General features: G+C 42.0%; 1 protein-coding gene across 3 annotated transcripts in view; it reads left to right on the top strand.

The window, feature by feature from the left end:
- LOC132868506 (dynein axonemal assembly factor 5-like) overlaps positions 1-15,834 on the top strand; it is a 231,838-nt gene that overhangs the window by 164,376 nt on the left and 51,628 nt on the right. For all 3 annotated transcript variants that reach the window (XM_060901430.1, XM_060901429.1, XM_060901431.1), the window contains one exon: positions 687-830. In XM_060901430.1, the coding sequence (XP_060757413.1) occupies positions 687-830 (144 nt within the window). The remainder of the gene's footprint in view (positions 1-686; positions 831-15,834) is intronic.

Here is a 15,834-nt window from a genome sequence, read left to right as displayed (position 1 = left end):
CAGGAGCAAAGCAAAGAAGCGTCCTACTCGCTTGAGTAGGCGGAGCAAAAAAGGTGCTTGCATTTGTGTGGTTTGCCACAAAAAAATGATATATGGAAGCAATGGAAAGAGAGTGCAATAAATTGAATATATTAATCTATTAATTAATTGATAATAAAGTTATCAGTTCTAAGTTAACCATTCTCAGAATTTCATCGAAATCCACCCATAACCCCCCCTCCCCCCCGTAAATTTTCAGTCAAATATTTTTTTTTGCTTTAATCCATGTATATATGCATTACAGCTGAAGCAAATGAAGGATCATTATAGAGTTCCGAAAGGCTTAATTATGTTTCACCTCCACTTTTGGCCATAAAAACTGTCAGAAAGCTTTAAAAACAACAATATTATATAGGGGCTGAATAATTGCGACATGGCTATCTTAACAAAATATACTGTTACACACAAATACGACATTATACTTTTTTTGTGTTGATTTTATGTATCACTCAACTCGTAAAGAAGTCATCCAAAGCAGAATCTTGCTCTTTGAAAAAATTTGAATTGATAAATCCTTAAAATCTTTGGGGGGTTGAATATTTCTGATTGCAACTGTGTGTATATTTTATTTTTAAAAAATAATAGATAGATAATGTACATCCACATGCAGATCTATTTTATATCTCTGTCTCACACATTCTTTTCAGACCGTGTATATTGAGCAGCTACTGGCATGTGTGGAGGTTCTTCTGGAGGTGTGTGAGGAAGATTGTGGCATCATCAGTCTTCCACTGCTAAAGGTTCTCGTGACCGTGCAGTGTGTAGCCACAGAGTCAAAAATCCTTACGAAGGTAGAACACACACACACAAAAAACATATACACTTCAGCTAGCTCACTACCATGACCTCAGGGTTTAAGACCCATAATTATGTTCTTTAGGGGACCCTTATATTTTTTTCTTTTTCCTTTAGTGTGATTTGACAGGGCCATTAATTATTTTCCCATCTATCATTTTATCTAATTTTTCCCCCATTTGTATCATTTATGAGAGTGCAGAGGTGAGTTGTCCAGGTTTGAACTTTTTTAATGGAATAGACAGAAATGATTAAAATATATGCACTGTTAGGAAATAAGTTATTGTATGATTTTAAAGAAGTGTTTTTTAATATATACATTTCTTTGTATAATCACATTTTTTTGGATACCAGCTGTTTTCATAAGAAACAGGGTTAGCTAATTGGGATGTAATCCTTTTTCCTGATTCATGTTGTAAGTTACTGGCTAGATAACGGCACAATAAGCACAAAGATATTGAGGTAAGAGTCAGAAAGGTGGTCTGCTGGAGTTTACTGCAAAAGAAAAGTAGATCAGGATTTATTATTTAAGGTATAATTTTCCCCTATATTCACCTATTATTTAAAACAGTTTCAATGGATTTGTGAAAGTACTTTATGGTAACATTATTAATATAGAAAGGTTAAAAATATTAAAGATTGTTTGAGAGTAGATTTTGCCTTAAAGTGCTAGTCTTACAAAAATGACATCATAAAATCCTGGGTTTTCTGTGTATGATATGCTCAAATAGGTTGTAAAGTTCACTGATAAATAAAAAATTAGTTCAAAAAAGATTTTTTTTTTGCGTCTGAATTCTGTTAAAAAAATCATTAAAAGCTTGTCTGTCATGAGATTGCAGCAATTTATAGGTCAGCGTCACTGCATGTGTGACGACATATGCGCCACTGCTTTCTTTTGTGTCCACACTGACTCTATAATATTCTCTGCAGTGGCATGCATTCTTGAAACTAATTGTTTTGAAAAGATGACGAAAGCTACAAGTAAATAAATGGACTAGACTAAAGAAATCACTTTCAGACATGTTTATGCTTATTACAGAGGGAAAGCGCGTTCCACTGAGCTCTAGCGCCGGCCCATTTCCGGGAAATAAGAGTTTCAGTCATGGCGACAGCGTGTGTATGTCAGCCTCAGTTCGGAGGTTTCAGTTTCGAAAACTAAAAGTAGAATAATATAAAGTACAGACACTTGGTGTATTTTACTTCTGTTTTTTTTAATTATTTGTTCATTTTTGTATTGTGCTTCATTTTTGTGGCTACTGCCTCATAGATTAAATATATATGCAATATTTACTGTATGGACATGGTATCAGAAAACAATTTTATTTAATATTGCAGCTAGCTGCAATAAAGGGCCCTCACACACGAGGACATGCCAAAAACAACAGGGCATTGCACCCGGGGCCAAGCCTCTATCCCTGAGTAGCAGTGGCCAGGACTGATGTGTGTACCAAATTTCATGAGTATGAGTTTTTCGGCAATGGAATCATTACTGTCCAGGTCCAAATGGTGGCACTGCACAAGAGGCTCACTTTGGGCATGGGGATATCATCAGAACCTTGACGTCTTATAATGTGTGAGGTTTTAGCTGTATCAGGCAATGCATGGTGAATTTATGACACACTTCCTGTTTGCATGGTGAAACATACAAATTTATTGGTTCACCATTTCAACATCATGCAAGATATCATGAATCCTGTCGCAAGTCAATTGACTAAAACAATGGGCATTTCAGTTTTGTTCATCTAGGGGCACCCCACACACCTCCTAATTTTGACACTGATAGGTGAAACTATATACCTGGCAGAAGTGTCAGTGACATGTGGGGGCGGTATGGAGTCCAATGGACACACCCAGGGTCAAGCCTCTATTCCTGAGTAGCAGTGGCCAGGACTGATGTGGTACTAAATTTCGTGAGTCAAAATTTTTAGGCAATGGAATCATTACTGTCCAGGTCCAAATGGTGGCGCTGTACCAGAGGATCAAATTGGGCATGTGAATATCATCAGAACCATCGTATCCTATAACTTCTGAACTTTTAGCCATATCAGGCAATGCACGGTGAATTTATGACACGTTTCCTGTTCATGTGACATAAATTTATTGGTTTGCCATTTCAACATCTTGCAAGATATCACAAATCTCTTTGCAATTTAAAATCAGCAATATCTTGACATAACTGATGCCAAATATGGCATGAATCCAACCAACTGCCTAGGAAGAGTACATCAAACTGTAACACGTGTTTTGATAATGGAGTCTTTACTGTCCATGTCCAAATGGTGGCGCTATACCAGAGGGTGTCTTTGGACATGTGGAAATCTTCAGAACCATGGTATCCTATAACCTGTGAGGTTTGAGCCGTATCAGGCAATACACGGTGAATTTATGACTCACTTCCTGTTTGCGTGGCGTAATGTATAAATTTATTGGTTCGCCATTTCAACATCTTGCGATATGTTGCAAATCCCTTTGCAATTTAACATTAGCACCATCTTGACATGATGCATACCAAATATGGCATGGATCCAACAGACCGCCGAGGAGGAGTTTGTTAAAATGTAACACGTGTCAAAACGCACAAAACCAAAAATCTCACTTCCTTTTGAGTATGGCTGATGCAATATACAGGCAATTTTGTTCAGCTGGGGGTACTCCACACACCTACCAAATTTGACATGGATAGGTGAAACTATATACTGGGCATAAGTCTCCATGACATATGGGGGCACTATGGAGTCCCTCAGACACACCTGGGGTCAAGCCCCTATTGCTCAGTAGCGGTCTGCATGACCGACGTGTACCAAATTTCATGAGTTTTCAAATATGTACAAGGTGTCAAATCTGTATTTTTGAACTAGAAGTTAATGAAGCCCCCTAGACTGACTTACCATATCACCTCAAATTGTATCATAGGACAAATGTATCTGCAAAATTTCGTGAGTTTGTAGCCATCGTAAGCCCCTCAAACAGTGTGGGAAAATTTCAAAATCCCACGTTCCATCCTACATGACTGACTTCCTGTTGGGCGGAGTCAAGTACAACTAATTGAACTTTGTCCTGTATCACAAGCGTATCGATCACACCAAATCTTGTGCTGATCCGAACAACTTCATCTCAACCGTAGCTTGTTGTCAGGGGTGCTATTGAGCTCTGGGACCACGCCCAGTCCCTTGCTCAGTGTAACTTTGTGGTTTTACGCACATTTGATCAGTGTGCCAAAATTTGTGAGTTTTTGAGCCTCGCAAATCCAAAAGACTTTGTACAAACCTTGAAACAAACTAAACTTCTGGACTTTGGACTTCTTCAAGCCAGGAGAGTTATTGCACTATGCTGGAAGACTATGGACACTTCATCAATGGGAATGTGGATAAAGGAGTTATCCTCCTGTATTGGGCTGGAGAGACTAACTTGTATCTCTAAGGGCAAGCAGAAGGACTTTATTTAGCTTTGGGAACCATACCTGAAAAAGAAATTGTAAAGGGATATATGTGTGTGTGTGTGTGTATATATGCGGCACGGTGGTGTAGTGGTTAGCGCTGTCGCCTCACAGCAAGAAGGTCCTGGGTTCGAGCCCCGGGGCCGGCGAGGGCCTTTCTGTGTGGAGTTTGCATGTTGTCCGCGTGGGTTTGCTCCGGTTTCCCCCACAGTCCAAAGACATGCAGGTTAGGTTAACTGGTGACTCTAAATTGACTGTAGGTGTGAATGGTTGTCTATGTGTCAGCCCTGTGATGACCTGGCGACTTGTCCAGGGTGTACCCCGCCTTTTGCCCGTAGTCAGCTGGGATAGGCTCCAGCTTGCCTGCGACCCTGTAGAAGGATAAAGCGGCTAGAGATGATGAGATGAGATATATATATATATCAGCATCACAGTCTTGAAAGACCATGCTGAATGCGCCCTTGGAGATGTATCTTATGTTTTTGATTTGCAGTGTCTGCTATGGCTGTGCAGGCCAAAGCATGAATGACAATCCCTGTTGCAATTGATGCAGGTGAATTCAGGGACACTGGGATTTGATACCCCTTGCTTCCTCTGCTTTCTTCTTTCCTTTGCAAGCAGACCTCTCTTTCTGTCTGCCTCTTGGATCCCTTTATAGACAGCCTGTTGCCAGGAAGGTCGATCTCTGGCTTGAAGTTCCCAGCTGTCTATGCAAGCCTTAAGATCTCTTTTAAGGACATCCTTAAACCGGAGTAAGGGGCGTCCAACTCTACGAGTGCATTGGGAAAGTTCACCATACAAGATATCTTTTGGCAGTCTCCTATCTTCCATGCGACAAACATGCCCCGACTACCGCAGATGGTGTTGGCTCAGCAGGGAATACATGCTTGGGACCTTGGCGCGTTCAAGAATGTCATGTGCGATTCTGTCCTGCCAGCTTATACCCAGGATGCATTTAAGGCATTGCATATGGAAGGTGTTCAGCCTTCACTCCTGCCTCATGTAGGTACTCCAGGTCTCGCTACCATACAGTAAGGTACTGAGGACACAAGCCTGATATACACGGATCTTTGTGTGTACTGTCAGGGATTTGTTGTCCCAGACTCTATCAGCCAGCCTGGCTATCATGTAGATGGCCTTTCCAAGACGTTGATCAAGTTCAACATCGAGAGGGTATTGCTGATGGTGGAACCTAGGCAGACAAAGCTGCCCACATTTTCAAGGATGTCACTGCCGATGGTGATTGATGGAGAACTGATGGCACCCTGTACACTCACATTTGTTTTCTTTTGCTGATGAGTCTGAATTGTTTACATGCATCAGCAAAATGGTTACTCAGTCTCTGGAGTGCATCCTCGGTGTGGGGTATGAAGGCTGCATCATCAACAAAGAGCATCTCCCTGATAAGTATTGTCCTGGTTTTGGTCCTTGAGCGAACGCGTGCAAGGTTGAACAGCTTTCCATTTATTCTGGTGTGTATAGACACCATCAGTAGATGTGTCAAAAGCATATGACAGCAGGAGTGAGAAGAAAATCCCAAAAAGTGTTGGTGCAAGCCTTGCTTGACTCCACTCTTGGTAAGAAAGCTTTCACAAGACAAACCATCATACTAGACAGTTCCTTTCATGCCTGTGTGGAAGGACATGATCATGCTGTGGAGCTTAGGTGGGCAGCCAATCTTCATCTCATCTCATTAGCTCTAGCCGCTTTATCCTTCTATAGGGTCGCAGGCAAGCTGGAGCCTATCCCAGCTGACTATGGGCAAAAGGCGGGGTGCACCCTGGACAACTCGCCAGGTCATCACAGGGCTGACACAGACACAGACAACCATTCACACTCACATTCACACCTACGGTCAATTTAGAGTGACCAGTTAACCTAACCTGCATGTCTTTGGACAGTGGGGGAAACCGGAGCACCCGGAGGAAACCCACGCGGACACGGGGAGAACATGCAAACTCCGCACAGAAAGGCCCTTCTCCTTGCTGTGAGGTGACAGCGCTAACTACTACACCACCGTGCCACCCGCCAATCTTCTTGAGCATTTCAAATAGCCCCTTCCTGCTGACAAGGTTAAAGGCTTTGGTGAGGTCAACAAACATCATGTACAATGGTTGGCCTTGCTCTCTGCTCATCTCTTGAAGCTGATGGAGGGAAAAGGTCATATCTGTACTTGATCTGCCTGCCCTGAAGCCACTCGGAGTCTCTGGGTAAATACAGTCTGCTAGGAGCTGTAGTCTGTTCAGGAGGATGTGAGCATAAACCTTGCCAGCAATGCACAGTAGGGAGATACCTCTTATAATTGTAATCACTGCGATTTCCTTTATTCTTGTAGATTGTCACAGTGAGGGCATCTCACATGTCTTGGGGGGACTCCTCCTTCCTCCCAGCAGAGACAAGAGTAGTTCATACAGGGGTTGGAGCAGGGCAGGTTTTCCATACTTTATGGCTTCAGCAGGGATGTTGTCACCACCTGGAGCCTTCCCCAGTGCAAGGGTATCTAAAGCCTTACTTAGTTCTTCCATGATGGGCAGTTCTTCTGTACTCTGGAGGCCATCATCAGAAACAACCGATTCCTGAGAGTATAATTGGGAGCAGAGGTGGAAAGTAACAAATTACATTTACTAACATTACTGTAATTAAGTAGATTTTTTTGTGTAATTTGTAATTTTTTAAGTAGTTTTTGAAATGGGTAATTTTACTTTTACTCAAGTACATTTTGAACCAAGTATTTTACTTCGGTACATTCAAAACCACCTGTTACTGAGTAAAAAAAATTAAATGCAGGGGAAAAAAAACAATTGGCCTGAACTGAAAGGAAACTGGCGCAGGCGCAGAATATCCATATTAGCCTACATGTAAGGCGGCACGGTGGTGTAGTGGTTAGCGCTGTCGCCTCACAGCAAGAAGGTCCGGGTTCGAGCCCCGTGGCCGGCGAGGGCCTTTCTGTGGGAGTTTGCATGTTCTCCCCGTGTCCGCGTGGGTTTCCTCCGGGTGCTCCGGTTTCCCCCACAGTCCAAAGACATGCAGGTTAGGTTAACTGGTGACTCTAAATTGACCGTAGGTGTGAATGTGAGTGTGAATGGTTGTCTGTGTCTATTTGTCAGCCCTGTGATGAGCTGGCGACTTGTTCAGGGTGTACCCCGCCTTTCGCCCGTAGTCAGCTGGAATAGGCTCCAGCTTGCCTACGACCCTGTAGAACAGGATAAAGCGGCTAGAGATAATTAGATGAGATGAGCCTACATGTATCGTTGGATGAAGGCTGGTGCCGAGGTAGCCGAGCAAGAGATAGAGGAGGTCACGGAGGAGGTTGAGGATTACCAAGAAGAGAATTCCCGTGGAACAGATGCGCCGGACAGCGAGGGAAATCCTTGGCCGTATCTTAGCCAGTACTTTGCATTCAAACGCAAATGAGGCAATAACATAATAATGCAATGCAAAATGTGCCTGCCCTGCTGTACAGAGCTATCAGTCTCCAAAACTTCCACATCAAATCTGCAGAAGCATGTGGTGGTAAGTAGATATGTGCATTTACCTGTGTATCCCAAACGTTATATTTATTGTTTTGGTTAAAACCTTCCACTGTTGAGTAAAATGTGCCTTCATTATCAATTCTTTTGGCTGCCAAGCATCCATACTGATCACTAACGTTTCAAGTGAAGTAGCCTAAATGAAATGAATCACCTCACGTTTACAAATTTGTTTTATCAGAACAACAGTCAGAAATAATACGAGTGCATGGTTTTAGTTGCAATTGGTCTCTTATGAAAAAATCCTAATTCATGTATAGACTAGCTCCTGGGTTGTTAGCTGTAGCCTAGACTAGAGCTTTGGGAGGTCACTGATAGCAGGGCTGCCAACTTTTCAAAATTCCTTGGAGTGAGATTTTTTTTGGGGGGGGGTTGACGGCAAAATTTTTCCGCACACCACGCAGTAAGTGGGAATTTTGTATTCAGTTTGATATTCACTTGTCCCCCTGCATTCTGGTGTTTTTGTTTGTGGGTCATCCAGCTGGAGATGGACAATGGGGGGTGGGGGTGGGGGGGTGAGATTTTGGATTTAGTAGATGTTCCTGCATTCTGGTGGATTTTTGGAGTGGGCTGCTGTGCCATACCTACATTCTTACACACCCTGACTTGCCAGGCCTTCAGCCTGTGGCCAACAAAAGCACCAAGTTTTGGTTTAAAAGCCCCCACACTAGAAAACTACAGATGACTGCCAATGTTCCTGTAGCCCTATAGACCTGCTCTTCTGTCTGTCCTGTTTGTTGCTCTTCTGTCTGTTGTTCTGTCTGTCCTGTCTGCCTTTTCTGGCTTGGCTGGACTGTCAAAATAAAATATTCCACTTTTGTCCTGCCAGTGGTCTTACCCTTCGGGACATCTTACCTTTGAAAGAATTCATATGGTCATGTTGGTTTAATAAATCTACGCAGTCACAACAACATGCCTTTTCCTGGAGGACAAGTTTCTTGTGTTTATTCTGAATCTTACCTGCTCTGAGTGGTAGGCAGGCCTACAGCAAAACGGTCAAGTTCTTTGATATTACAGGTGACCATGCTTTATTTACTTTAACTGAGCAATTACATACATCATAAATAATTAAAAATAAATACCCTGTAAATAAACACTAGGTATGGTGGCTAATGGCTCTTCTTGCATTTGTAATATTATCTCTTACTTGCTTTATTTTACAACATTTCCAGTATGGCTTCAAATAAAGTCATAAAGTATGATAACATACAGTAAACAAACTAAAAATGCGCCTTAATAAACGTGTAAGGAGGTGCTCTCCCGTGCTGCTTGTTGGGGAAGATAGAGGCTGTGGCATGGCAGTAGGCCTATAATGATTTATCATGCCTAGTACACAGCTCTCGATATGGCATTAAATATTCTCACAACACTTATAAGCTAAAACGATTAAGAAACTTTATAAGTTCATAATTACGCCAGTAACGCCACACATTGGCGTGCATATGTACAAACCTGTCTGAGACACTCGTCTTCAACTCGGATACCTTCTTCTCCCTCCTCTTCCTCTAAATTGACGGTAGGCAATTATCCAATTTCCGGCGAGTGCAGCATCATTAGATAGGGAACTCCCATAGGGGAGTGTGTACAGAAGGGAACACCTCTCTGCCTGTTTAGCTGTGCGTAAGGCGTAATTGATCGATCGCAAGTGGTTGGTGTGACGCAATGGGTAGCCTAGATCAGATAGATAAACTAGATTTTTTTTCTAGCGTGAGAAATCGGAGGTATGGCGTGTGAGCATGTGAAGACAGTCAAATGCGTGTGTCTCATGCTCATTGCGTGAGTTGGCAGCCCAGCTGATAGGCCATCAAAATAACAGCTAGATTGGGAATGCAGGCTTTGCAGGCCTTTGAGAATGTTCACTAAATGTGACGTTAAAATGATAAAAGGGTGCTATGGATTTCTTCACCTCCATGAAGACCAGAAGGGGAGAGGGGAGTTAGAGGGCTACCTTGCCTGTGTTTCAGAGAGCATGGACCTTCTTAACTCCTTTCCAAAAATAAAAATACTTTCCCTGAAACTCAACACAGGCCTTCCGGCCTCAGCTGCCTGTGAGCGCCTTTTCAGCTCGGCTGGTTTATTGTTTACTGCAAAGAGAGCACAGATTAGTGCAACAAACTTTGAGAATCAGCTCCTGCTGAAACTCAAGAGCTTTTCAGTTTAATGTTTTAGTATTCAGTGGGCAGAGTGGGCAGGGCACTTTATTTCATTTCTTTTATCAGCAGTCAGTGTGTTCATTTTTCAATTAAGACAATTGATATAATTTGTTTGCTATAGAAAGAAAAAGAGCACAGTTTGTTAATAAGGAATTGCTCAACATTTTCACTGTCTTGGATACATTGTTTGATTTTGGTTTTATTTTCTTTTTTATTGTGGTGTTTGAATTGGACCATACAATTCAGAATTTGGCACTTTGCTTAAAAATGTTTTATGGGGTGGTCTCAAAATAGTTTGCACATTACCTCTCGACAGGTTGTAAACATTATGCAGTTAATTTGTCAATTATATTTTCTATATAAGGGTGGCACGGTGGTGTAGTGGTTAGTGCTGTTGCCTCACAGCAAGAAGGTCTGCGTTCGAGCCCCATGGCCGGCGAGGGCCTTTCTGTGTGGAGTTTGCATGTTCTCCCTGTGTCTGCATGGGTTTCCTCCGGGTGCTCCGGTTTCCCCCACAGTCCAAAGACATGCAGGTTAGGTTAACTGGTCACTCTAAATTGACCGTAGGTGTGAATGTGAGTGTGATTGGTTGTCTGTGTCAATGTGTCAGCCCTGTGATGACCTGGCGACTTGTCCAGGGTGTACCCCGCCTTTCGCCCATAGTCAGCTGGGATGGGCTCCAGCTTGCCTGCGACCCTGTAGGACAGGATAAAGCGGCTAGAGATAATGAGATGAGATTTTCTATATAAGGAAGAGCACAGTGTTACTAAGGAATCGCTTAGCTGTCTTTAAATCATGAGAATCCTGGACACTTTTGCCGCTTTTCCACTACAAACGCGGCTGAGCCGTGCCGTGCTGAGTCGAGCTGAGTCGAGCTGAGCGGGGCTGTTGGAGTTGCATTTCGACTACAACCGCGCTGAACCGTGCTGGCTGGAAGTGGGTGGACACATTGGGTGGAGTTAGCGAAAGTGGGTGGACGTCACGTGATGTCGTTAAGCAGCGCAAACAGTGACATCAGTGACAGTGGCGGAACAAGTCAGAGCCGGGCCGGGGGCGGGGCAAATGACCGGGCCCTTTATTAAAGCTTATCATAACATCATTTTAGGCTACAAAATGTCCGCAACTGCGGTGTTTACCAATTTCAACACTACCGGGTGCAACTATGTTATTTAGTACATCAAGTCCTTCAAACGAACATGTAACTCAGAAACAAAAAACATTAGGATACTGTACATGGCTCATAATAAAACATCAATAGCCTATACTGCGCACATTATTTGAAGGGCATACGAATGAGCGCTCAGAGGTTGCAACGGTGACAGGAAGAGTCAGAAATAAAAGGAGGGCGGTGCAAACCTCACTGAATGCACTGTGTTTACCAATTTCAACACTACGGGGTGCAACTATGTTATTTTGTACATTAAGTCCTTCAAACGAACATGTAACTCAGAAACAAAAAAACATTAGGCGACATACTGTACATGGCTCATAATAAAACATCAATAGCCTACTGCGCGCATTATTTGAAGGGCATACGATGAGCCTTGCGCTCCGCGAACTCATCCACGATGCTCTGTATGTCACTGATTCAGTGAGCTTTTAAGCGGTAGTCTCACGACCCGAATAGTAAACAATAAACATGTAGGACATGGAGTCGTTAGTGTTGCTGGTCTTGGTGCTGTGGCTTGTTGTCACCGACAACGCCAACAGATACTGGCAAGAGCGCATAGATGAGGCGAGGCGCATAAGGCTTCAGAAATTCTCATAATTCGTAATTATTCTTCTTCCGGGTTTGCGGTGTTTACAGATCCCAGCGCGCTCGCGGGGCGTGTGTGGGCATGTGAGGACACGCCTCCTCACCAGTCAGTGCACAGGGGAGTGTCTGCTCACGCCCCCAACCTCACTCGGCACGGTTTGGCTCGCTTCAGCCCCACTCCAAAACGGTGCGAGTTTTAGGGGCTAAGCAGGGCTGAAACGAGCTGAGTCGTGCTGGTTTTTGGTAGTCGAAACGCGAGCCGTGTCGGGCTGAAGTGAGCTGAAGCGAGCTGAAGTGAGCTGAAAAAGGGTAGTGGAAAAGGGCCATTTGAGTTTGGTTGGTTTACGTTTCATATGTGTCATTTAGTAAGTCTGCTTTAGTGGCTTTAATAGCTGGCGTTTGTCAGTAAAGAAAAAAATGGATGATAGAATTTACAAGTTATGCCACTTGTACTTGAAAATGTATGGGGTAGTCCAAACAAAACTTTATACATAATACTGCCTGAAAGGTTATTATGTGGACTAATAGTTCATTAAAAACAATTTGATTTATGACTTGTCCTTTCTTTTTTTACATCAAATAATTGAAAGTAACTAAGTAACTTTTACTCAAAGTACATTTTAAATTGAGTACTTTTTTACTTTTACTCGAGTAGATTTTTAGATGGGTACTTTTACTTGAGTAGAATTTAAGCAAAGTGAAGATACTTTTACTTAATTACAATTTTTCAGTACTTTTTCCACCTCTGATTGGGAGTAATGTTCGACCCATCTGGCCATCTGTTTGAGATACTGGATTCTTGATTTTCATGAGCTATAAGACATAATCATCAAAATTACAACAAAAAAAGGCTTGAAATATTTCACTTTGTGTAATGAATATAGAGTATATGAAAGTTTACCTTTTTGAATTAACTTATGACTAAAATTAACTTTTACATGATATTCAGATTTTTTGAGAGGCACTAATATATCAGAACCAGCCTTGGTACCTGGACATAGGACCCCATTTTGAGGAAGCACATTTGTGTTATTTCTGCATGAGGAGGGGCACTGCAATAAACAAACAAGCAAAAAAAAAGGTTTTAGCTCATAACTGTTGCTGTCTTTGTCTTTAAAAAACGTGTCTGTGGGAGGTCCCAAGGTTGAGGCATGCCAGCTTTTCAAGACAACGTAATTGATCTAGCTGCCAGACAAGATTTTCTTGAAAGTTTCCACACGTATTTTGTCCAATCTCCACCAAACTTGGCATAGATCATCCTTTGAACAACCCTTAAAATGTTCTGTGATTTTGATTTTTTTTTCTATTTATTAATTTTTTTTTAATTCCCCAAAACATTCTTTCATTACAGCCAGTTCAGAGGGAAATGACAAACAGGATCCAAGCTCATCTCCGTTACGCCCAGTCTTTGGTCGATTAACATAGGCACTGATCATGGTTACATTTTAGTCATGCTTCTAACATGATCAAACCAACTTGCAATGGCATCTCTGCCCTGCTGGGATGCTTGCCCCCCTCATTGCTGCTTGCAGGTATATTTATCATTATCATCTTCTAGGTAGGGCTAGCGTGTCTATGGCAGCCCATAAAATTTTCTTGTAAAATGTTTTGAAATCTGGCACACTGGGGACACCCCTCTGATTCTTTTCACCAAGTTTCATGTTTGCACCTTGAGTGCTGTAGCGCCAACAATAGGTAAAGTTTTGAGGTGTGTTTATGCATGTAACTTTTGATCCGTATGTCCAATTTTGACCATTGGATTCCTTGGCTTCCAACACACCCTATGACAGTTTCTACCATTTTGGATTTTCTGCCATGTTGGATTTTCTGGAAAAGTTTAAGGAGGCTTCACAGGCCAGTTTTGTCCAGTTTCATCAAATTTGCTAGAGGTTGTAGACTGTAACAGACTATTGAATTCAGCAGAGAAGCCGCCAAGCAGGAAGTTTACTGTCATTTCACACAAGTCTTTCCACACAATTCTTTTGGCTTAAATCTAAAGTCCCTTCCCACAGGTTCTAAGAACATTTACTCTTTATTATAAAAACCTACTGACCATGTTTAAAGATGTTTGATGGATATTTTATGGAAGTTGCTGAGATTCCAATCGAATATTAACAATTGTATTTTGCCACTCTGAATGCACAGCAGGAAGAGTTTGCGATGGTCTTGTTACAGACACCTATTTATAACTCATTTCAGTGGACAAAATAGTTCTCATTTAGGTTATGTAATAATTCTGTTACTATTTACAGAATTATAGCACTCTGTGTATTGGTACTCTTTAATTAGTTTTCGGATAGTTTACTTTCTGTTAAGTGCCAAGTATGCTCAGGCATACGTAAAATATAGCAGGCATGAACTGCTTGTCATTGGTTCTATGCCCGGGAACCGTGTCAGGAAGACCCTGGACACAACATCCCGTTGGAGCTTGTCAGACCACCGGGGCCTCTGTGGATCTATTTGCCAGCTGGAACGTGAAAGAGGTGGCACAGAGAGAGGATGCAAAAGCGAGGTTGTCATGCCGGGATATGAGCTAGGCTGGGCAGAGATCCACACAAGCCTTTGCTGCCAAGCCTCTTCGTCCCAAATGCAAGATCTCTTTCCAACAAGATCGAGGAGCTGGAACTTATCATAACTATGCATAAAAACATTAAGTACTGCTGTGTCATGCTAATCATGGAGACATGGCTCAGCCCAACTATCCTAGCAGAGGCTATTACGCTAGCACGGGGGCGTTGCTGGACATAAGCTCTACTTATACCCATACCTTTTTTTTTTTTAAAGCTTGCTGCTATGAAATGTGCTATTGTAGGCTATGTGCTTAACTAGCTTCCATTACTTTGCTCATTATTATTGCCACTGCCAGACTTATCCTGACAAAAGCACAGGTTTTACAAAGTAAAGCATATCTGTATGCAAGTAATAGGCACCTCTAACTCCAGCCATTGAACTTTTGCATTCCTCTTCTATGTTCCACACTAAAAATAATCAAGTACTACAGGAGGGAACATATAAATGCTAGGATGCACTGGCTTTCGAGTGTTATGGGATTCTATAGATTAGAACTAACTAACTACTTTTTCCAATGTAGTGAACTTACTGAAGGTTGATGGCCATAAATCAAATGCATACAGCATCTACAACTAGCTTTTGTCAGCTGTCAGAGAATAGCTAAATGATGATAATGTGAACGTACAACTAGATCATCTTACCTCCTTCCACCTTATCCTCATCTCTCCTTACTGCTTCCCTGTCCCTGTCTCTGTTTTGGATGAAGAATTTCCTAATGTCCATCCGCAGAGGTAATTCAGTTATGTTTAGTGGTATAGGACGTACAGCTTCACTTAAAAATATATACTTTTGTTGCGTGAACTTGCGTGGCGTCACTGTATGTTCTTTCTCCAATTTTGCGCGCTTGGCTGCATGCGTGTTCCCTACATTCACCTGGACATACACAGATGCACAGAATGTGCACCTTATATTTAGGGACAGAAAGTTGCCTATGTTGATGCACCTTGAAGTAGAAAAACATTCACTCTATTGCTGATATTATTGAGAAAAATTAACCATAGGCTATTTTTAGGGTATACTATCTTTATTGCTAAGCTCATGGCCATTATAAGAGCCATCCATCTACATGCTATAATGATGTAATCCATGTTGTTGTTTTGTTTAGGGTTTTTTTTTTTTTCAGGACAGTCTAGGTTATGACAATGTTTGCATATTTAGATCAGGCTTTTCTATCAAAGAAAAACATTGTGTTCATGCATTTGTAATATATGTAATGTAAGCTACATTATAATCAGTCCGAAGTTGGAGACAAATTGTTGCTGTAATTTGCTGTTGCTGTAATTTCAAAACCGGATTACTTGAGAAAAGCAAACGGCACAGATGAATACTTTATACCATTCGAAATGGTAGGGACTGCTGTTTATTCTGATGAATGGTTTGTCATATAAACTCCAGAGTTAGCGAGGTATTGCGCCAACAAGAACGGGTGTGGAGATGGACGCAGAGCTGTATGCAGAATATGATTAAATTTGATCATTGACATTAATTTTATCGCTAACTGTTTATCACAGCAACTAGTGGGTAGCACCGTTGGGAAGCTCAAGTCGTGTGGTT

Source organism: Neoarius graeffei, chromosome 20 (genome assembly GCF_027579695.1).
Source record: "Neoarius graeffei isolate fNeoGra1 chromosome 20, fNeoGra1.pri, whole genome shotgun sequence".
NCBI classification, from domain to species: domain Eukaryota; kingdom Metazoa; phylum Chordata; class Actinopteri; order Siluriformes; family Ariidae; genus Neoarius; species Neoarius graeffei.
The sequence above is the reverse complement of the archived record's forward strand: the minus strand, read 5'-3'. Positions and strand labels throughout refer to the sequence as shown.